Here is a 23,816-nt window from a genome sequence, read left to right as displayed (position 1 = left end):
CATTTCTGCTTGTCAATGCTGGAGAATTTTTGTCTTTTACATCGGGATCGGATTCACATCAGATTTAGACCGGAGATCAGCCCTGTGCTTCCCCAGCTTACACTGCCATTCACTCCGCAAATACATGAATAGCCAGTTTTGTGTTTTTTCTATTTAGCTGTTGATTTTACCATAGCTTATCAAGCACTAGTTAATTTTCATGTTGCCTTGCACAGTAATTCATAGGTGGGATTGCAGGATTTATGAAATCAAGTACTGCAATCTAACAATCTCAGCAAGAGTGTGAACTCTGATGTAGGTGCATCTTTCTTTTGTTTGCACAATTACCTTTGCATACACTCCTCTTACTTTGTCCGTGCTTTCCCATCTTTAGCTGATCCCAGAATTTGAAAAAAGTTTGAAGACAATTTGGTGCTTGACAAAGAGGTCACATTGCTTGGCACAAATTTTCTCAAGTTTTGGATGTAACCTGTCTTAAATTTTGGGACTTTCCAAAATTTCAGATTTGGGGAGGTCCAAAAGGAAATTGGAAATCAAGGTTTTTCATTTTGTTTCAAAGTTATTCAAAATCATCAGTTTTAATATTTCCCAAAAGTTACATTCATAATTTTCATAATTTATTAGAAGTTTCCAGTATTTCTTTAAATTGAAATTGAAATTTCCATCAAAGTTTCAGTAAAGTGGCCCTCGAAATTTCCAGATAAAATCAAAGTTTTAGTCCTTGTATATAACAAACGCGTACATGCTCTCACATTTCTCCTATTTATAATTCCTATTGTAATTTAAAGTGGTCAACTGATGAGGCTGGAAAAGTTCAATGCTTCGGTTTATTTTGTTTCTATTTGGCAGGTCAAATGGTAACAATGCCAATTCAGTCCTGTTCCAATGCAACAAGGTCCCAGTTGCCATATTGCAGCCATTTCATAGGTCTCGAAGATGCTGGACTTCATTCAGTTTGGGTTACTAAGTAGTAACATAAACCACTGAAAGGGCACACATTTGGAACTGATAAACCACCAAAAGGGAACACACTACATGTAATGGGCATGCTAGTGCAATAGAAACCATTGGAAGGGCACATTCTTAGACCAAATGATTTTAATAATAAAAGAAGATATCATTAATAGAAAGATAATTTACAAGCGGGAGAATGAGAAATCTCCCGAGACAAAATGAGACACTCCAAGACCAAATAAAGACATCAAAATCAAGAAGATGAAGAAAATAGCAATTCATGTACCAGCACAAGAGAGAGAGAGAGAGAGAGAGAGTTCATCATGAAAGATTAAAATAAATAGAAACAATCACAGTCCAAAGTCCAAGCACTGACCACAAAGAACACAAGAATAGTTCATGTGCAAACCCAACCAAGCAAACAGGTAATCATCAAAAGATTGTAACAAGTGACATGTAGACTGACCGACCAAGAACAAGAATTTTTACACAAAACATACTATTTAGGGTCAGCCATCATTTATGTTTAACAGAAAACATGAAAATTTCCACATGCAGAAACGTAAAATATAATAAAAATAAGCACCAAAGAGAATTTTAAGTGCAGGTCAGCTTACTTGATCGATATCGTGTAATGGGAATATCTTGCAGCTCACGTCTTATGCACAAATATTCACTTAGGAAAGCCATCACCGCAATTCCAGTACCATTCACAACCCACCAGGTTATTGAGGAGGGCCAACCTCCATAAATGATGCATAAGAATAAGTGGATGATATAGATGGTGGCTGAGAAATCTAGGCACTTCTTTGCCCTCTCTATCAAATAAAACAGATAACCAGCTCTGCTCATTAAGAAGAAAAATGTGCAAGTTAATATGTGCAACCTGCGTTAACTTTTCTATTTTATTTTTGGATAAGTCAACCTGCCAATTAGCTTTCTCCTTTACAATTAGCAAAAAGATTGTTGTGATATGGATGGGATAAATACGAAGCACAGCGAAATAAATACAAGTAAATGAAACACAACTAGAAAATGATAAACAACAAAAACAACAACAAGATTTACGTAGTTCGGCAAAGTCTACATCCACGGAAGCAATGGCACAAGAATTTCACTAAGGAAATCTCAAAGTACACAATACACTTCTCAAATGATCACTACATCTCTCAATACATGCCCAAAATGACATATATAACAGTCCCTCCCTCCATATACCCAACCACCCCAACGTTCAAATTCAAAATTCAAAAAAAACTGCTCCCAGCCCAGGCGCACTCGTTGACGAGTACAGGGGATTCATTGACGATCCAGAGAAGGTCACTCGTCGACGAGAATAGGGCATTCGTCGACGAGCCCATTTTCTGCTCTCGGTATCTCCAAAACTTTGAGATTTTTCTGCTCTCGGGATCTACTCGTCGACGAGTCCCTGCTGTGCTGCCCCTTTATGTTTTTCTTCCTTCTTTATTTATGAAATTCAAAGTATAAGAGCCACACCATAAACAACAATCTCCACCTTGGCGATTATATGCCCCTTAGGAGAATCCCGAAAAATATATCTAACTGCACCACCTTGAACTTGAACCGCTGGGTTGGGTTTGTCTCCCTTCTATCAATTGGAGACATGGAGTAAGTCCAAGTAATGCTTGAACTTCTCAGAAGTAACTGATTTCGTCAGAAGATCTACTGCATTTTCAAACGTGTGAACTTTCTCTAACACAAGCTCACCCGAAGCAATCAATTCCCGAACCCTGTGAAACCTCACATCAATGTGCTTGGTTCTAGCATGATACTCTGACTATCACAATGCAGCACCACTCCATCTTGCTGTAACCCCAGCTCTCTGACTAAACTAGTAAGCCATAAGGCTTCCTTTGCAACTTCGGCAACTGCCATATATTCCGCCTCAATCGTGGATAATGCTACCAGAGACTGTACCATGGATCTCTAACATACCGGTCCTTCTACAAGGGTAAATGCATATCTTGTTGTAGACCTTCTGTCATCCATATCTCCAGCATAATCAGCATCTACAAACCCCATAACTAAAGGACAACCCTGTTGCTTTCCGAACATGATGCCATATCTCGATATACCCCACAAGTATCTAAGTATCCATTTGACAGCTTCCCAATGCTGTCTTCCTGAATTAGAGAGAAACTTACTTACTATGCTCATAGCATGAGCCAAATCTGGTCTCGTACACACCATGGCATACATTAAACTCCCCATAGTACTAGCATAGGGGACCTTTGACATATCCCAGATTTCCTCATCCGTACTTGGGCAATCTGTAGTAGAAAACTTAAAATGACTCGCTAGAGGTGTACACACCGATTTTGCATCAGCCATGCTAAACTTCTCCAACACCTTATGCACATAACCGCCCTAAGATAACCATAATCTTCCTGAAGTTCTGTCACGGCGAATCTCCATCCCAAGTATTTTCTTAACTGAACCAAGATCCTTCATGTCAAATTCCTTATACAGCAGGTCCTTTAACTGATTCACCTCAGTTAAATATTTTGCAACTATCAACATGTCATCGACGTACAATAACAAGAAAATAAGAGAACTATCCTCAAGCTTGTTCACATATATGCAGCAGTCATACTCACATCTTTTGTAGCCAATCTTGATCATGTAAGAATCTCGTTTATACCATAGTCTTGGAGATTGTTTCAGCCCATAAAGAGATTTCTTCAACCTGCAAACTAAATTTTCTTTTCCTGGCTCAATGAATCCCTTTGGTTGTACCATGTAGATTTGTTCCTCCAAGTCACCGTAAAGAAACGCCGTCTTCACATCCATTTGTTCCAAATGAAAATCATAATGGGCTACCAACCCTAACACAATTCTAATAGAAGTATGTCGAACCACTAGAGAAAATATCTCATCATAATTTATCCCCTTCTTCTATGAGTATCCTTTTGCCACCAACCGTGCCTTGAATTTCTCTCCTTCCTTTTCTGAAATTACCTCATTCTTCCTATATACCCATTTGCAACCTATTGGCCTATTCCCATCTGAAAGCTCCACCAAATTCCAAGTTTGGTTCTTATGTAGTGATTCCATCTCCTCAATCATCGGCACCCATCCACCTATCTTTCTCCTGGTCGTGCACTGCCTCTTGAAATGTAGTTGGATCTTTGAAACTAGTAAGGAAAACATAAGTTACTAACTCTTCAAATTCATACCTTGGTGGAGGTCTGATAGTGCGTCTGGATCTCCGTATAGGAAAATCGTCAACTTGCTGGTTTCCTGAGCTAGAGCTCCCTGCAACCATAGGACCATGATCATTTTCGTTGCCCTGAGCTTCCAACTCCACCTGCACAACATGTTCATCACTGCCCTAGCTTTCTGGCTCCTGTTTCTGTTCATCACACTCTTGAGTACGTTTCACCATAGCCTTCTCATCAAAGACTACATCCCTGCTTATCACCAAATTGTTTGTCACTGGGTCCCACAGTTTGTACCCCTTTACACCCTCTAGATATCCCAAAAAGATGCAACAATGAGATTTTGGGTCAAGCTTAGACCTCTCCTCACTAGATACGTGAACATAAGCTGGACACCTGAATACCTTCAATTCGGAGTAGTCTACTGCATTTTCCGTCCAAACCTCTTCTGCCACTCTACCCTCTAGTGACGCCCTTAGTGATCGGTTTATCAGAAAACAAGTCATGCTCACTGCCTCGGCCTAGAAGTTCTTCGGTAGCCCTGCATTTAATCTGACACACTGAGCCCTTTCAGAAAGAGTCCGGTTCATCCGTTCTGCCACACCGTTTTGCTGAGGTGTCCGGCGAACTATAAAGTGTCTCTTGATGCCCTGCTACGCACAAAACTCCATAAACTGAGAATCAGCGTACTTGGTCCCATCATCCAACCTTAAGCATTTGATTCTCCTCCCTGTCAAGTTTTCACTTCAGTCTTCCAAGTGATAAGAGGAGAGATGCAAGTTGCCTAATATTTAGGTTATGGTATATGAACAAAGAATAATTAGGAAAACAAACTTTGTCTGTTAAAATAGAATGAACCTACAAGGATACCAAGCTAGATTCTCTGACCCTCAAAAGAGATCTACTCATCGTCTAGGAAATTGGGTAAAAAGTGAAGGAAGTCCAAATGAGGCCAGTTAGTATCAAATTATGAATAAAACCATAACACCCCATCCATCACAATCAGCTTCACTCAAGGGAAAACTAAAAGAACATCAGCAATGTTTTGTTTTTGGTGGCCGCTACTGAGGCACTTGATTCCCAATACCCATCCAACCCACCCAAACCTCCCAAAAAAATTCCGTCACTTGGAGGGATTCAATCCCTTCAAAATCAAGGCATGCCCTACCTACCATTGCGCAAAAGCAATCTTATTGTTCATGAAATTAACAACATTCACGTATTAAATTGAAAACATAGATAGAAAGAGCTTAAGCATGGCGCCTAGAAAGATTTTTGAAAATAAAAAACTAGGAATAGTTTGCAAGAACTGCAGATAAAAGCCATCATGAGCATGTGAGCTCCTACTTTCCTAGCTTCCAAGGATTGCACATATAGTTTGCTAGAGTGCTTGGCATATCCCTTTTTAACTCGGGAAAACATCTAATTTCAATTAATCTAAATTGGGAACTGAAATTACACAGGAAATTGATAGTATTTTTTTTCATTTCTCTTTGTGGATGCAAGAATAATTATCGCAAGCACTAACTTAAAACGGTGTTATCTCATCATTAAGGGGAAAACCTACCACAAGACTAAAGACATGCTATTAAGTTTGAAAATTATTCACCACAAATGTTTTCAACAAAATTAAAATATAGCTTAATATCTCCCCCAATATCAACAAATAAGAAGACTTTCATGAAATATTTATGAGCCCCTAGTCCAAAGGTGAAATGTATAGGCATCTTGTTCAAACCTATTATTCAACCAAAAAGAAAGTAGAAATTATCAGATGCAAGGTTGGAAGCCTCTAAAATATTATAGCAAAAGTTCTTGCAAATAGATTTGTAGAGTTATGGGGGTTTTTTTATAATAAAATAAATTCCATTACATAAAATGAAACAAAAGTACAGTAGGTGGAGGACAAGACATCCTCCAGGAATAAACTAAAACAACTACAATAATTCTGCCCTCCACTCCCTTAATATCAACAGAGAAAAGCCCCAAAATTCCAAAAAGAATGGGCCCGAAAGACACAAGAAAACCAGCTCTGTCCCACAGCAAATGGAAAAATATTGTTTGAGCCTTGAAAAAGCTTGCATCCAGCTTGAGCATTAGAGTCCAAAGAATAGCATATACTGCACATTTCCATAAGCTACCTTTTCTACTTTTCTCAAAACCCAAGAATCTCACAAACAAGAAATCACCCACATTTTGAGAGATCACCCAAACTTCACTGAAGCAAGGAAAAAGAGATATCCAAAGTTGGCTCAAGTTATCATGCAAATTCAAAAACCAAAATGCTTTCTTGGAGGGGAGGAAGAATGGTGCTATCATTGCTAATGAGTTGTCGACACCCAAATAAAAAGGAGGGAGATATCATATCCAAAATTGGCAAGGAGAAGATTCTCAATCATGTCTACTAGGAATTTAATACTTTTTTCGCAATGAGGTTTTTCAAATCTTCAAGCCAGAGGCAACAACACCCACTCTCACCTCTACTGTTCATTCAGTTCATGGACGTCCTTAAAACTTAAAACGGAACTCTTTTTTAACAGTTTACCGTTTCTGGATTGGAAAGGTGATATGGGAATGAAGTTGTTTATCTGGGATGACACTACAATCGATACAGTTCTCCAAGTGTAGAGGTAAGACTGAATAAACAATGCCTCCCAAGACTAGTGCTTTTTTGTGGGAGACTTGACTCAACAACAACGGTGTTTCATCCAAACTAAAAGGTCAGAAGTTCAAGTTATGGAATAGTATATCCAAGCATGGAATCACCTAAAGGACAAAGCCCAATAATAGTTTCTTCAAGCATGCTAGGATTTTTAGAAGCCGATCAACTTGCTCATGAGTCACGACTTTTGTGGGATAGAGCAACTTCCCTAGCCTCCTTGTGGATGCACTCCTTAGGTTTCTTTAGGGGTCTTTTGCTTTCCGACGTTTCTAGAGATTGGAAGGCAATGCTCTTGTAATTGATTTGTCATAATGTGTTTGGCTTTTTCCTATTTTAATTTTTTTTCCTCAGAGTCATAGTTTTTCTTCAGCTTCTCTAGCTTGTTGGGGAGGGCTCCTTGCCCTCTAAATCATGCACTCTGATTTGCAGATTTAACAATATTGTCTTTTTCTTCTATATATATATATATATATATATATTAAAAAAAAAAAAAAACAGCCTCTCCAAGCATGTGCATAAGACTGCATACATCTTGCCCTCCCTAGGAAACACTTCCATGATTTGGTTGATAAGCATACACTAGGAATTAAGGACGTGTGGAACCCTCATTGCCCATAAGTTGGGATAAAAAATTTGTGACTAGTTTAGTCGTAGAAAAATTTTTTAAAAGTTTGAAATAACAATAATATACCCATTAGAATATCAATGGCATAGGAGCCTTGTGCATTGGATGTTGATGCACGCACAAACTATTTTTTTCTATGGAAAACATAAATCAAATCCTTAATTTAAGATGCATCATTTTGTGGTTTGAAATAATTTTTGGCCTAAAGGTTAACTTGAGCAAAAGTGACTTGATTCTAAAGGCATAAGGGATTGATGGAAGCTTCTTGGCAAGAGTCCCCATTGTGAGGCAAGGTCTCTTTCATTCGAGATTCAACATATTCGGGACCACCTATGGGAGCTAAATCTAAGGACAAAAAATCTTTGGAATCATATAACTAAAAATTTTGAGAAGAATCTTGTGGAATGGAAGAAGTAATTGTCAAAGAGGAGAAGTCTCACTCTCAAATAAAGGACTTCATCAAACCTTCCAATTCATTTTAATCTCATCCTAATCCCTTGCTCAGTGGATAGGGGTTGGCATTGCAAAAGTGATTCTTTCAGGGCAACTTAGAGAGAGAGCACAAAAACCGTTTGTTTAAAAGGAAGGTTGCTCAACAACCTCAATTTAGCGGAGGGCTAAGGGTTAAAGATTTAAATTCTTTCAATACAGCCTTATTTAGGAAATGTAATTGGAGGTTCGTGCAGGAAAAGAGTATGCATAAAAAAAATTTTATTGAGGCTAAATATGGTTTAGAAAAGAATGGATTAACTTCTAAAGAAAATTGAGAGCCTTATGTGATGAGGCTTTGGAGGTGGATTAGAAAAGGATGGGAGGTCTTTATGAAGCATATGGCTGTTAATGATGCTATGAATAAAGGATATTCTTTTGTCGTGACAGATGGTTTGGTTTGCATAACTAGGACTGAGAGATTTTTGGTGGACTATTAAAACTGTCAGAGACATGCTCAAGATTGGAATTATTCTTTCTCAAGGTTTTTTGAGTTTCTTCGCAAGATAAGTTTCGATCTTCAGTGGAAGGATAGGATAGCTAGGAGGTTAACCGAGAAAGGCAAATTCACCATGAATCATATCACAAAGATCAGACAAAAGAGAGATGGGGGTAGAATGTCAGAAAACTATTTGGGAAACAACCAGCTCCACCAAAGTTGGCTTCCTAGCCTGGGAAGCAATGTGGGGAAGGAATTTAGCAATGGTATTCCCAGAAAAGAGGGTGGACTTTGGTTAATATGCTTTTTAACTAAACTGGGTGGTGATCTAACACAGGTCCAGGGAGCAATTTTTGTTGAATTAAAAATGAGGAACCTATAGGTCTTTCCCTTAGGTTCGATCATCTAAGCCCCCCCCCCCCCTCCCCAGGCCCCCAACTCTTAGAGCAATATCAAATCTGAACAAAATTCAGAAAAATCCTCCCAAACCAGCATAGATGGTTCACCACTACTTCTATCTCCTGGGTGTGCGACCAAATTACAATCACCTACAACACACCAGGGACCTGCCCATCTCTAGTTTTCCTGTCTCAATTCTTTCCAAAGCATTTGTCTCTCTTCTAATGCTTCCCCATTACATGCACACCTCTGACAACCCACTCTTCACTCAAATGCTTAGAACAAAATTTACAAGGAATAGTACATTCTTCCTTCATATCCTCCATCTCCTCAATTATATTCATGTTCCACGTAACTTGACCCCACCCCCAAGAGAGGGCGTCTCAAGTGCCTCTACCCACACAAATCCATGCCCCATAGTGTTCTGACCTCCCATCTATCAATAAAGTCTGTCTTCAGTTCCCCGCAAGCACACCAAATCAAGCTTCAAATCCCTCAATAAAGATTTCAAAGCTACTTGCTTCTTTCTGTCATTTTTTGTCCTAATGTTCCAACTTACTTTTTCAAGCTTCACCATCCAACTGGTCTGAGAAATTCACTTATCGCACTAATACTATCCAATCTTTCATCATGTCTTCTTATCATAGTTGATGGAGCCTTGCAGCTTACTAAGCTCACTCCTCCACCGCACCTCACATCGCACCCATCCTCCCACCCCCACTCATACGTGAGCGCCATCTTTCCACAATAGAATGTTGGTAAGCAGATAGAATCAATAAATCAACGAAGGAAATCCAAAATTGATGCTATTTTAACTCCCTGATAATATAATGAAAATGTTATGCTTTGGTATCTTCCAAATTCCAGCAGAAAGTTTTATTTGAAAACCTACATGACTTTCCAGAAACATAACAGCTGCAATGTGCCATAGACTTGTTAGATTTTGACAAGGAGGTGCTGTTTTAGAAGTATATATATAAATACATTGACAAATGACATTGATCATCGAGAAGCAAAGTTAAAGCATTTTTCATTTATTGTCATAAAACTTACTAGAGGCTGAGAACTAACCAATTTAAATCAAAATAAATTTTTGAAAGTTTATATGCATGGTGATGACTCATGATCATTTCAAAATTTTGAAGTTGTTTTGTTGCTTGGGTCAATCCTAATTGCAAAATTTTCATAAAATATGAAATTTCTTCTTCAATTGAATAAATTCTAATAAGAGCACAATCTCTTGCATTCTGGAAAATTGGTTCATAGTCAATTCAACTCAATGGATTTTCATCCCAACTACTTGAAGCCACTAAACAAGAATCCTTCTTCCCCATTCAGCATGCCTAACTCTCTAGCACCAAATCAAATATTTTTATTGTAATGTTGTATTCCAATATTAACAAAACAACCCTCAACTTAGCATAGAAACTAGCTTCAACTGTTCAATGTTTTGAAAACAACTCTCAATTCAGTTCGAATATTCAATTATTGTCGCACAATTTACAAGGGTGGTCCAATATATCAAACCGGACACAGAGAAACCCAGCATAAGCAGGATAGAGAGAAACCCAGCCCGCCCCCAAAAGCAGGGCCACTACCCCAAAATGACCAAAATATAAATTTAAAAACTTGGGTATTTTGAAAAGACAAAGAAAATGAATATGAAAACAAAAGAAAATTGATGGCTCCTTTAGAACAGGAAATCTTAAGGCCCCACCACGCAAAATTTTGAGGGAGAACAGGTCATGACACATTAATAAGAACAAATTCAGCCCCTACTATTGAATAGTGGCTCATTTCCAGAAGCTCACCATTGTTGAACTTGAGGTTTCCATGGAAGTCTTCAATGGTGGGTTAGTCTTCAATGGCGGGTGAAAGGTTGGTGTAATAGTAAATGGGTTGCTGTAATAGTACTATTCTCTACCCCATATAAACCCACCACTTCTATTTGTATAGCCATCCCAAAATTGTCTACTTCTCTCTTAGGCACATTCTTTCTTCTCTCTCTTTGTAATATTTCCGCAATAGAGAAATATTAGTTGGTAGTGTTTGAGGACGTAGGCACAATTAGCCAAACCTCGTTAAATTCTAGTGTTTCTCCTTTCATCTATTCAATAGCTAGCTATTGTCGGATATAATTGTAGTGATATATTGTGCTAATTACGTGTCTAAGGAAAATTTTGTCTAGGAAAGTGGGACTTAAGCAGTCCATTGTGACCCCCCACTTCCCTGGGAATTTATTTGGTGTAATTTAGCACAATCATTCCCTCTCTATTCAACTGTGCAATAGTAAACTAGGTGGAGCTAGGTGGAATAATCTCGAGCTTCACAAAAATTGGTATCAGAGCCAAAGTTATTCTTAGTATGCTCCGTGGTTGCAGCTAAGTCCGATCTTCCACATCAGAAAAGTTTCCCTTGGGCTATTAGCATTCCACATCGGCAGCTATTGAATAGCATTTATGGCAAAGATGGCAGACAGCACAAAGATATCCACATCAGAGGTGACAAATAGCGCAAAAACATCCACATCAAACTTGTCTATTCTAGCAAGACCTACTGTGACAAATGCCAAATTTGTAGTGGAGATTTTTGACGGCACCGGTCATTTTGGTATGTGGCATAGTGAGGTTCTAGACGCTCTCTTTCAGCAAGGTCTAGACATTGTAATTGAAGAAGAGAAACCAGAAGATATTGAGAAGAAAGAATGAGGGACCATCAATCGGTTAGCATGTGGTACAATTTGACCGTGTCTTTCAAGAGAGCAAAAGTATGCATTCTGTAAGGAAACTTCTGCAAATAAGTTGTGGAAGGCACTAGAAGAAAAGTTTTTGAAGAAAAGCTATCAAAACAAACTCCATATGAAGAAGAGACTATTTTACTTCACTTATGTCTCAGTTACCACTATGAATGATCATATCACCAACTTTAATAGGTTGGTTACTGATCTAGTTAATCTGGATGAGACTTTTAAAGATGAAGACCTAGCTTTGATGTTGTTGGGATCCCTTCCTGAGGAGTTTGAGTTTCATGAAACTACTCTACTCCATGCAAAGGATAAATTGTCTCTTAGCAAGATTTGTGCTACTTTGTACAACTATGAATTAAGGAAGAAGGACAAGCTTGAAAGCACAAGTGGAGCCAACGAGGCTCTAGTAGTTAGAGGCTGTTCACAAAGCCAAAATAGAAGAAAGAAAGAGAGATCCAAGTCAAGGTCTAGACCAAACAAAGATGAATGTGCCTTTTGTTAGGAAAAATAGCACGGGAAGGAAGACTGTCCAAAGCTAAAGAAAAAAGGCAAACCTAATAAAGGAAAAGTCGTCTCAAATGTGGCTGAGTACGAAGATGGAGGCTCAGATCTTTCACTTGCTATTACGCCGCCAACTAGTTCTTCTTGTATATGGCCACTAGATTCTAGATGTAGCCATTATATGTGTCCCAATCGGGATTGGTTCTTTGATTTTAAAGAACTAGAATATGGAGTCCTCTACATAGCAAATGATATCTATCTTACCACACATGGGATTAGTTCAGTCCGCTTGAGGAATCAAGATGGATCAATCAAAATATTGACGGAAGTTAGATATGTACCAAGTTTGATGAAGAATCTTATTTCTGTGGGAACCCTAGAATCAAAGGCGTTCAAAGTAACAGCAAAAAACGGAGTTATGAAGATCATCTCTGGTGCACTCGTGGTAATCAAGGGAATTCGGAAGAACAATAACTTGTATCACTATCAAGGTCGTACAGTTATTGGGACGACAGCAATAGTTTCTATTGATGACAAGGAAATAGAAGCAACCACGTTATGGCATATACGCTTGGGGCATGCAGGTGAAAAATCCTTGATACTTTTTACAAATCAAGGATTATTAAAGGGAGCAAAGACCTACAAGCAAGATTTCTGTAGACATTGCGTCAAAGGGAAGCAGACAAGAGTGAAATTTGGTACTGCAATCCATGATACCAAGGGTATTTTTGATTATATTCACTCTGATGTGTGGGGACCTTCCAAGATAGCTTCATTGGGAGGAAAACACTACTATATGACCTTTGTTGACGATTTTCCCGAAGAGTATGGGTGTATACTATGAAAACTAAGGATGAAGTGTTGGGAGTCTTCCTCAAATGGAAAAATATGATGGAAACTCAAACAAGCAGAAGGATCAAGCACCTCCGTACAGATAATGGTAGAGAGTATAGAAGTGATCCATTTCTTAAAGTCTGTGAAGAAGAAGGTATTATACGACACTTCACAGTGAGGAATACACCACAATAGAATGGAATGGCAGAACGTATGAACTGAACGTTGTTGGAGAAGGTTCGGTGTCTGTTATCCAATGCTGGGTTGGGTAGAGAATTTTGGGCTAAGGCTGTAACAAATGCCTACCAACTCATCAACCGCCTACCATCTACTGCTATTGGTGGTAAAACACCATTGGTGAAATAGTTTGAAATGCCTGCTACAGATTATGATTCCTTACATGCATTCAGATCCACTGCCTACTATCATGTCAAGGAATCAAAGCTAGATCCAAGGGCTAAGAAAGCAATTTTTATAGGGATCACCTCTGGAGTAAAGGGATATCGCCTTTGGTGTCCAGAAACAAAGAAGATAATCTTCAGCAGGGATGTTACCTTTAATGAATCTTTTTTTTTTTTAAAAATGGTGACAACAGAAAGTGTTGAGCAGACATATGGTGCTCCAAATCAAGTGGAGTTTGATAGAAGAATTGTTTTGCCAGTAAATGATGAGACAAAAGACTCTCCTATGGTAGAAAAAGAGTCGCCCAAAGAAAAGGTTTCAACCCAAGAACCTCCACAGCAACATGAATCTATTGCATTGAGTTAGCCAAAGAGAAAAATTAGAAAGCCTACTCGCTTTGTTGACATGGTGGCTTACGCATCTCCAATTACAAACGATGATACTCCTGTTACTTACAATGAAGCAATCCAAAGTTCAAAAGAAGAAAAGTGGAGAGGAGCCATGAATGAAGAAATGCAGTCTCTTCATAAGAATCAGACATGGACGCTAGTTAGTCTTCCGAAAGGAAAGAAGGCAACTGAGTGCAAATGGGTATATACAAAGAAAGATGGATTTCCTGACAAGAATAGTGTTCGCTACAAAGCAAGGTTGGTGGCTAAAGGCTACGCATGGATGAAGGGAATTGATTACAATGAGGTATTTTCTCCAAAAGTAAAGCATTCCTCCATTAGAATCTTACTAGCTTTGGTAGCAAAATTGGATATGGAACTAGTTCAATTGGATGTAAAAACTGCTTTTTTACATGGAGACTTGGAAAAGGAAATTTACATGACTCAACTAGGAGGTTTCAAAGTTACTAGAAAAGAAAATATGGTGTGCAAACTTGATAAAATCGTTGTATGGATTAAAGCAATCCCCAAGGCAATGGTACAAACGATTTGACAAGTTTATGATGAGGAAAAAGTACAGAAGAAGCAAATATGATCACTGTGTGTATTTTCGCAAGCAACAAGATAAATCTTACATATATCTTCTTCTCTATGTCGATGATATGTTGATAGTCTCCAAGAGACAGACATAAATTAGCAAACTGAAGGCTCAGCTGAACAGGGAATTTGAAATGAAGGATCTTTGCGAAGCAAAGAAGATTCTCAATATGGAGATAAGTAGAGATAGGAAATTGGTGAGGCTTTGTTTGACTCAAAAACAATATTTAAGGAAAGTACTGAAGCGTTTTGGCATGAATAAGAAGTCAAAACTTGTTAGTACTCTGCTTGCTCCTCATTTCAAGCTGAATGCATCTATGTCTCCAAAAACTGAAGCAAAACAAGAATACATGTCAAAAGTATCGTATTCAAGTGCTATTGGTAGCTTGATGTATGCCATGGTGTGTACCTATTGGAGTTGTGAGCAAATATATGCATGATCCTAGAAAAGAACATTGGCACGTTGTGAAATGGATTCTATGATACATTTTGTATACCGTAGATGTTGGACTGATATTTGAGCAGAATAAGCAAGATGGTCATAGCATTGTTGGATACTGTGATTCTGACTACGCTGGTGATTTAGATAAGCGTCGGTCAACTACTGGCTATGTATTAACTCTTGCAAAAGTTTCGGTTAGTTGGAGGTCTACTCTACAGTCAATAGTTGTTTTGTCCACTATAGAGGCAAAGTATATGACAGTCACAGAGGCTGTGAGGGAGACAATTTGGCTTCAAGGATTAATGAAAGAATTGGGAATTGGACAAAAGCACATCAAGGTGCATTGTGATAGCCAAAGTGCTATCCATGTAACAAAGAACCAAGTCTACCATTCAAGGACAAAGCACATCGACGTTCGATATCACTTTGTACGAGAAATTTTGGAAGAAGGTGGAGTAGTAATCCAGAAGATTTGAACTACTAAGAATCCTGCTGATATGATGACAAAAGTAGTGACTGCGGTCAATTTTCAACATTGCTTGAACTTGATCAACATTGTTGAAAATTAAAAGATTTGCGCTACAAGCACGTTTGAAGACACTATAGAATCCATGAGAGATTTTTAGAGATGGAATTTCGCCAAGGTGGAGATTTATTGAATAGTGGCTCATTTCCAGAAGCTCACCATTGTTGAACTTGAGGTTGCTATGGAAGTCTTCAATGGTGGGCTAGTCTTCAATGGTGGGTAAAGGGTTGGTGTAATAGTAAATGGATTGTTGTAATAATGCTATTCTCTATCCTATATAAACTCATCACTTCCAATTGTATAGCCATCCCAGAATTGTCTACTTCTCTCTTAGGCACATTCTCTCTTCTCTCACTTTGTAATATTTCTGCAAAATAGAAATATTAGTTGGTAGTGTCCAAGGACGTAGGCACAATTAGCTGAACCTCGTTAAATTCTGGTGTTCCTCCTTTCATTCATTCAATAGCTAGCTGTTTTCAGGTATAGTTGTAGTTATATATTGTGCTAATTACATGTCTAAAAAAAACTCTGTCTGGGAAAGTGTGACTTAGGCGGTCCATTGTGACCCCCCACTTCCCTGGGAATTTACCTGGTGCAATTTAACACAATCATTCACTCTCTATTCACCTGTACAATAGTAAACTAGGTGAAGCTAGGTGGATATCATTTGCTATGGAGGTTCTTGGGTTGAAACCCCTTCTTCAGATGACTCTTCTTCTACCATAGGAGAGTCTTTCGTCTCTTCATCTACTAGGAAAACAATTCTTCTACCAAACTCCACCTATTTTGGAGCACCATCTGTCTGCTCAACACTTTCTATTGTCACCCTTTTTAAAAAAGTTGCATAAACTTTTCAACATTCGATATCACTTTTGCACAGATGAATAAAGAGTGAATGATTGTGCTAAATTACACCAAATTCCCAGTGAAGTGGGTGGTCACAACAGACCGCTTAAGTCTCACTTTCCTAAACAGAATTTTCCTTAGACACGTAATTAGCACAATATACCTGACAATAGCTAACTATTGAATAGATGAAAAGAGGAACACCAGAATTTAACGAGGTTCGGCTAATTGTGCCTACGTCCTCAGACACTACCAACTAATATTTCTATTTTGCAGAAATATTACAAAGAGAGAGAAGAGAGAAGAGAGAATGTGCCTAGGAGAGAAGTAGACAATTCTAGGATGGCTATACAAATGTAAGTAGGGGGCTTATATAAGGTAGAGAATAGCACTATTACAATAACTCATTTACTATTACACCAACCCTTCACCCACCATTGAAGACTTCCATAGCAACCTCAAGTTCAACAATAGTGAGCTTCTCGAAATAAGTCACTATTCAACAAATCTCCACCTTGGCGAAATTTCACCTCTTAAAATCTCTCATGGATTCCATAATGTCTTCAAACGCACTTGTAGTGCCAATCTTTTAATTTTCAACAATGTTGATCAAGTTCAAGCAATGTTGAAACTTGACCACAGTCACTACTTTTGTCATCATATCAACAGGATTATCAGTAATTCGAATCTTCTGGATTACTATTACACCAACCCTTCACCCATCATTGAAGACTTCAATGGCAACCTCAAGTTCAACAATGGTGAGCTTCTGGAAATGAGCCATTATTCAACACTCCACCTTGGCGAAATTCCATCTCTTTTAAAAGTCTCATCCAGATTAACTAGATCAATAACCAACCTATTAAAGTTGTTAATATGATCATTCATAGTGGTACTCAGGGACATAAATGAAGCGAAATAGTCTCTTCTTCATATGGAGTTTGTTCTAACAGCTTTTCTTCAAAAAATTTTCCTCCAGTGCCTTCCACAACTTATTTGCCAAAAGTTTCCTTACAGAATGCATAGTTCTACTCTCTTGAAAGACACGATCGAATTGTACCACATGCTAACCGATCGATGGTCCCCCATTCTTTCTTCTCAATATCTTTTGGTTTCTCTTCTTCAATGGCAATGTCTAGACCTTGCTGAAAGAGAGCGTCTAGAACCTCACTTTGCCACATACCAAAATGACCGGTGCCGTCAAAAATCTCCATTGCAAATATGGCATTTGTCACAATAGTTCTTGCCAGAATAGACAAGTTCGATGTGGATGTTTTTGCGCTATCTGCCACCTCTGATGTGGATATCTTTGTGTCGTCTACCATCTCTGCCATAAATGCTATACAATAACTGCCAATACGAAATGCCAATAGCCCAAGGGAAACTTTTCCTAATGTGGAATATCGAACTAAGCTACAACCACAGAGCATACTAAGAATAAACTTGGCTCTAATACCAATTGTTATGAAGCTCGGGATTATTCCACCTAACTTCACCTAATTTTCTATTGCACAGGTGAATAGAGAGTGAATGATTGTATTAAATTATACCAGGTAAATTCCCAGGGAAGTGGGGAGTCACAATGGACCGCTTAAATCTCACTTTCCTAAATAGAATTTTCCTTAGACACGTAATTAGCACAATATATCACTACAACTATACCCGAAAATAGCTAACTATTGAATAGATGAAAGGAGGAACACCAGAATTTAACAAGGTTCGGCTAATTGTGCCTACGTCCTCGAACGCTACCAATTAATATTTCTCTATTGCAGAAATATTACAACAAAAGAGAAGAGAGAATGTGCCTAAGCGAGAAATAGACAATTCTGGGATAGCTATACAAATGGAAGTGGTGGGTTTATATAGGGTAGAGAATAGCATTATTATAACAACTCATTTACTATTACACCAACCCTTCAACCACCATTGAAGACTAGCCCACCATTGAAGACTTCCACGGCAATCTCAAGTTTAACAATGGTGAGCTTCAGGAAATGAGCCACTATTCAAGAAATCTCCACCTTAGCGAAATTCCATCTCTAAAAATCTCTCATGGATTCTATAGTGTCTTCAAATGTGCTTGTAGCGCCAATCTTTTAATTTTCAACAATGTTGATCAAGTTCAAGCAATGTCGAAACTTGACCGCAGTCACTACTTTTGTCATCATATCAGTAGGATTCTTAGTGGCGAATCTTCTGGATTACTACTCCACCTTCTTCCAAAATTTCTCGTACAAAGTGATATCGAACGTCGATGTGCTTTGTCCTCGAATGGTAGACTTGGCTCTTTGCTAGATGGATAGCACTTTGGCTATCACAATGCACCTTGATGTGCTTTTGTCCAATTCCCAATTCTTTCATCAATTCTTGAAGCCAAATTGCCTCCTTCACAGCCTCTGTGACTATCATATACTCTGCCTCTGTAGTGGACAAAACAACTGTTAACTGTAGAGTAGACCTCCAACTAACCGAAACTTTTGCAAGACTAAATACATATCCAGTAGTTAACCGACGCTCATCTAAATAACCAGCGTAATCAGAATCACAGTATCCAACAATACTATGACCATCTTGCTTATCCTGCTCAAATATCAATCCAACATCTACAGTATACAAAATGTATCATAGAATCCATTTCACAGTTTGCCAATGTTCCTTTCCAGGATCATGCATATACCTGCTCACAACTCCAATAGGTACACACCATGGCATATATCAAGCTACCAACAGCGCTTGAATACGGTACTTTTGACATGTATTCTCATTTTGCTTCAGTTTTTGGAGACATAGATGCATTCAGCTTGAAATGAGGGGCAAGCGAAGTACTAACAGGTTTTGACTTCTTATTCATGCCAAAACGCTTCAGTACTTTCCTCAAATATTTTTGAGTCAAACAAAACCTCCCTAATTTCCTATCTCTACTTATCTCCATACCAAGAATCTTCTTTGCTTTGCTTAGATCCTTCATCTCAAACTCCCTGTTCAACTAAGCCTTCAGTTTGCTTAAATCCTTCATCTCAAACTCCCTGATCCCTATGAAGATTGATTTCTTAGCCCTCAGATCCAGCTTTGATTCCTTGACATGATAGTAGGCAATGGAACCAAATACATGTAAGGAATCATAATCTGTAGCAAGCATTCCAAACCATTTGTCCAATGGTGTTCTACCACCAATAGCAATAGATGGTAGGCGGTTGATGAGGTGGCAAGCATATGTAACAGCCTCGGCCCAAAATTCTCTGCCCAACCCAGCATTGAACAACATACACCAAACCTTCTCCAACAACATTCGGTTCAAACGTTCTGTCACTCCATTCTGTTGTGGTGTATTCCTCCCTGTGAAGTGTCGTATAATACCTTCTTCTTCGCAAACTTTAAGAAATAGATCACTTCTATGCTCTCTACCATTATCTGTACGAAGGTGCTTGATCCTTCTGCTTGTTTAAGTTTCCACCATATTTTTCCATTTGAGGAAGACTCCCAACACTTCATCCTTAGATTTCATAGTACACACTCATACTCTTCGATAAAAATTGTCAACAAAGGTCACATAGTAGTGTTTTCCTCCCAATGAAGCTGTCTTGGAAGGTCCCCGCACATTAGAGTGAACATAATCCAAAATACCCTTGGTATCATGGATTACAGTACCAAATTTCACTCTTGTCTGCTTCCCTTTGACGCAATATTCACAGAAATCTAGCTTGTAGGTCTTTGCTCCCTTTAATTATCCTTGATTTGTAAGAAGTATTAATGATTTTTCACCTGCATGCCCCACGCGTATATGCCATAACGTGGTTGCTTCTATTTCCTTATCATCAGTAGAAATTGTTGCTGTCGTCCCAATAACTGTACAACCTTGATAGTGATACAAGTTATTGTTCTTATAAATTCCCTTTATTACCACGAGTGCACCAGAGATGATCTTCATGACTCCGTTTTCTATTGTTACTTTGAACCCCTTTGATTCTAGAGTTCCCACAGAAATAAGATTTTTCATCAAACTTGGTACATATCTAATGTCCGTCAATATTTTGATTGATCCATCTTGATTCCTCAAGCAAACTGAACTAATCCCATGTATGGTAAGAGGGATATCATTTGCTATGTAGACGACTCCATCTTCTAGTTCTTTAAAATCAAAGAACCAATCCCGATTGGGACACATATGATAGCTACATCCAGAATCTAGTAGCCTTATACAGGAAGAACTAGTTGATAGCGTAACAGCAAGTGAAAGATCTAAGCCTCCATATTCGTACTCAGCCACATTTGAGACGGCCTTTCCTTTATCAGGTTTGCCTTTATTCTTTAGCTTCAGACAGTCTTTCTTCCAGTGCCCTTTTTCCCCAACAAAAGGCACATTCTCTTTGTTGGGTCTGGACCTTGACTTGGATCTCTCTTTCTTTCTTCTATTCTGGCTTTGTGAACAACACAAAGATATCCACATCAGAGGTGATAGATAGCGCAAAAACATCCACATCAAGCTCGTCTATTCTGGCAAGAACTACTGTGACAAATGCCAGATTTGCAGTAGAGATTTTTGACACCACCAGTCATTTTGGTATGTGGCAAAGTGAGGTTCAAGACGCTCTCTTTCAGCAAGGTCTAAACATTGCCATTGAAGAAGAGAAACCAGAAGATATTGAGAAGAAAGAATGGGGGACCATCAATCGGTTAGCATGTGGAACAATTTGATCGTGTCTTTCAAAAGAACAGAAGTATGCATTCTGTAAGGAAACTTCTACAAATAAGTTGTGGAAGGCACTAGAAGAAAAGTTTTTGAAAAAAAGTTGTCAAAACAAACTCCATATGAAGAAGAGACTATTTCGCTTCACTTACGTCCCAGGTACCACTATGAATGATCATATCACCAACTTTAATAAGTTGGTTACTGATCTAGTTAATCTGGATGAGACTTTTAAAGATAAAGACCTGCCTTTGATGTTATTGGGATCCCTTCCTGAGGAGTTTGAGTTTCTTGAAACTACTCTACTCCATGGAAAGGATAAAGCGTCTCTAAGGAAAATTCTGTCTAGGAAAGTGGGACTTAAGCGATCCATTGTGACCCCCCACTTCCCTAGGTAAAGTTAGGTGGAATAATCCCGAGCTTCACAACACCTACCCTACAATTCATCGCTCCCAAGTATACACCAACTAATGTCGAATGTCACTACTTGATAGTCTCATAGCCAAAATGAGCTGCAAAATAAGCAACTAAAGAAGATATCAAATAGTAATTCCATAATCTATGCAGCTTTTGGAAACAGATTAAAAGATCTATCATCTATCACTAGCAAAGTAAATAGTGCGTCAGTGAGGGGGAGTGAGAAAGTTAAGGTGGATGAGTGATATAACATTACAAGACAAACTAAGAAATGAACATATTTGCAATAATTTAGGCATAGCTATAGAAAATAATATAAGGAAGGGATTTCTCAGATGATTTGAGCATCTGCAACATAGGCCAAACAGTGCGCTAGTGAGGAAGAGTAGGCTAGCTACTATGAGGGGCAGTAGAAGGGATAAAGGTAGACCCAAAATAACTTGGAATGAGATTGTGAGTAAGGCTTTAACAGTCCTGAATTTTTCGGACAAAATTGCCCATGATTGCGTAAATTGGCGGAAAATGATTCATGCAACCGACCCCATCTAGTGGGATTTAAGGCTTGGTTTGTTGTTGTTGTTACCTATCACTAGCAATGTTCATACGGATGTCCTCTTTAAAGCTTCAAACACATAAATAGGAAAGGAAACCAAACAGTCGATTATCTTCCTAATAGGATCAAGAAGGTCAAAGAGGCTGAGTGTCGGCTTTAGTCAGGCACAATTTTGTAGAAAAGACAATATGATGATGGATATAAAAATTTAGGTCCAAAAAAATAGAAGAATTATGTGCAAAAGCTTAATAGGATAAATGATCAGATGAACTACAGGTTTGGATACTTTTAAGTGTTTCACTAACTTGGAAGAGTTTCTTTCACAAGTTGATCAATGAAAGTTTTTGGACACACTAATTCTTATGAGGCGAGAAAAAAAAAATACATATAAAAAAAATCAAAAAGCATATCCATAATAGCAGCGCATCAACCATCATTTAAAAAAAAAAAAAATCTAAAATATTTTTAGAGTCTGTCTAAGAATGACCTCATTAATCAAGGGTGAGGAAAAAAAAACAAAAAGATCAGAAAACCCTCTAATGGTAACAAGATCAAGGCCTTCAAGAACAATCCAACCAGGTGGTAATCAAACGGAAACTGGAAACGTTCAGGCATGCACTGTAGGTAGGTAATTCTTTTTTTGTAAAAATCATGAAAACCAAAAAACACAAAGTAAACGGTGAAAAGACACTCTAGTATCTAAAAAATAACTTTACATTGCATTATTTTTATCCAAAGTAATGTTATTCTTACTCACTTGTTATTCACTAAAATGAAACTTACTAGAACATCACTGCTAAACCACAAGGTAAAAAAAAAAAAAAAAGGTATGTAGCCACACCACATTACAGAGTTACAACATAATTTCATGCCCTGCGAGAAAGTAAAAGCATATCTTTGACAAGTAAAAGATATAAAAGATGCTTCAAGCATATTTTAAGCATTAACCAAGAGTAAGTAAAAGTGATTCCAACCAAAATAAATACATCCAGCCAATCACAAACAGGAGAGGAGTTTCTGCGACTAGACTTGTTATAAGAACCCATACATGTATAATTCCAGCATATGATGTTCTTAACATCTTGCATAAACCCATCTAAGGCAATTGAACAGCCAAAACTACCATATAATGTACCAAGCATCTTGCACAAGCTCATATATTTGAACATTCAATAACAGCATACCCTCCCCCAAACCCCTAACCCCATCCCCAGAAAAAGAGGGGGGAGGGGAAAGGGAAATGATAAAGTACAAGGGAAAAAAAAAAAAGGCAAACAAACAAACAAACAAAATGGCTCGACTTTTTTAAATAATTCCCATTATAAGTCCACAAGACACTGAAGTTAGGCAACAACAAAATTGGGAAAAGAGAAATTGAAAAAGATAACTGGGAACGGGAATAAAATGCTGACCCTGCGAGAGAGCTGAGTAGAAACGAAGCAATGACACACCAGCCCGTTACCGTAGAAGCAGTGACAGTCGCATAGTCAAAGAAATACACCAGGCTCATTCGAGATACACGAAACCCAATGAGAATTGACATGAATAGTCCAAGTGTAAGGTAGTATAAGCATTGGAGGCAAACAATCTGGGCAACAATGAGCCAAGGATCCCATGCCACTGCACCATAGAACATGACTTTACCCTCTTCACAAAACCACCAATTGCTTCACAAAACCACCAAATCACCGAAGTATCGCACTGTGTCACCACCCAAAAGTACTAGAATTCAAAACCCGAATCTTTACAAGCAGCAAAGGTAACCCAATTTTTCAAATAAAAGCTCAAACACAAATCTTCTACGCGTACCCACAATGCCCATCTTGTTCACTTTCCCAATTCGGACACATTTTGGTCATGGGTTCAGATCTAAAACAACAGATAACAACAGTAATTCCTCAAATCAGAAAATTCAGCCTCAAGAAATGGATTTAAAAAATCCACAAACTTGAAGCGAATCTGGAAACAAAACATAGAAACCCTAACTCCTCATTGTCCTCGCGTGCATGTAGATAGTTTGGAACGAGAGAGAGAGAGAGAGAGAGAGAGAGAGAACTGGGAAAGGCAATTGGGCGAGAAAGGTTCTTTATTTGCGTAACAAACATCCGAACAGGTGCGTGCGTGCG

General features: G+C 38.4%; 1 protein-coding gene across 7 annotated transcripts in view; it reads right to left on the bottom strand.

Moving 5' to 3' along the window:
- LOC131158083 (uncharacterized) overlaps window positions 1-23,809 on the bottom strand; it is a 40,094-nt gene extending 16,285 nt beyond the window's left edge. For 4 of the 7 annotated variants that reach the window (XR_009137404.1, XM_058112663.1, XM_058112664.1 and 1 more), the window contains exons 1-3: window positions 23,500-23,731; window positions 23,103-23,391; window positions 1,572-1,798 (exon numbers count right to left, since the gene is read on the bottom strand). Coding sequence is in view for 6 of the 7 variants with exons in the window: in XM_058112663.1 (XP_057968646.1) it covers window positions 1,572-1,798; window positions 23,103-23,326 (451 nt within the window). In the remaining variant the exon portion in view is untranslated. Of the gene's footprint in view, window positions 1-1,571; window positions 1,799-23,102 lie in introns of all 7 variants that reach the window. The other 3 variants (XM_058112662.1, XM_058112665.1, XM_058112668.1) reach the window with 3 other exon arrangements.
- Window positions 23,810-23,816: the final 7 nt, after the last annotated feature.

Source organism: Malania oleifera, chromosome 6 (assembly GCF_029873635.1).
Source record: "Malania oleifera isolate guangnan ecotype guangnan chromosome 6, ASM2987363v1, whole genome shotgun sequence".
Classification (NCBI taxonomy): Eukaryota; Viridiplantae; Streptophyta; class Magnoliopsida; order Santalales; family Ximeniaceae; genus Malania; species Malania oleifera.
The sequence above is the reverse complement of the archived record's forward strand: the minus strand, read 5'-3'. Positions and strand labels throughout refer to the sequence as shown.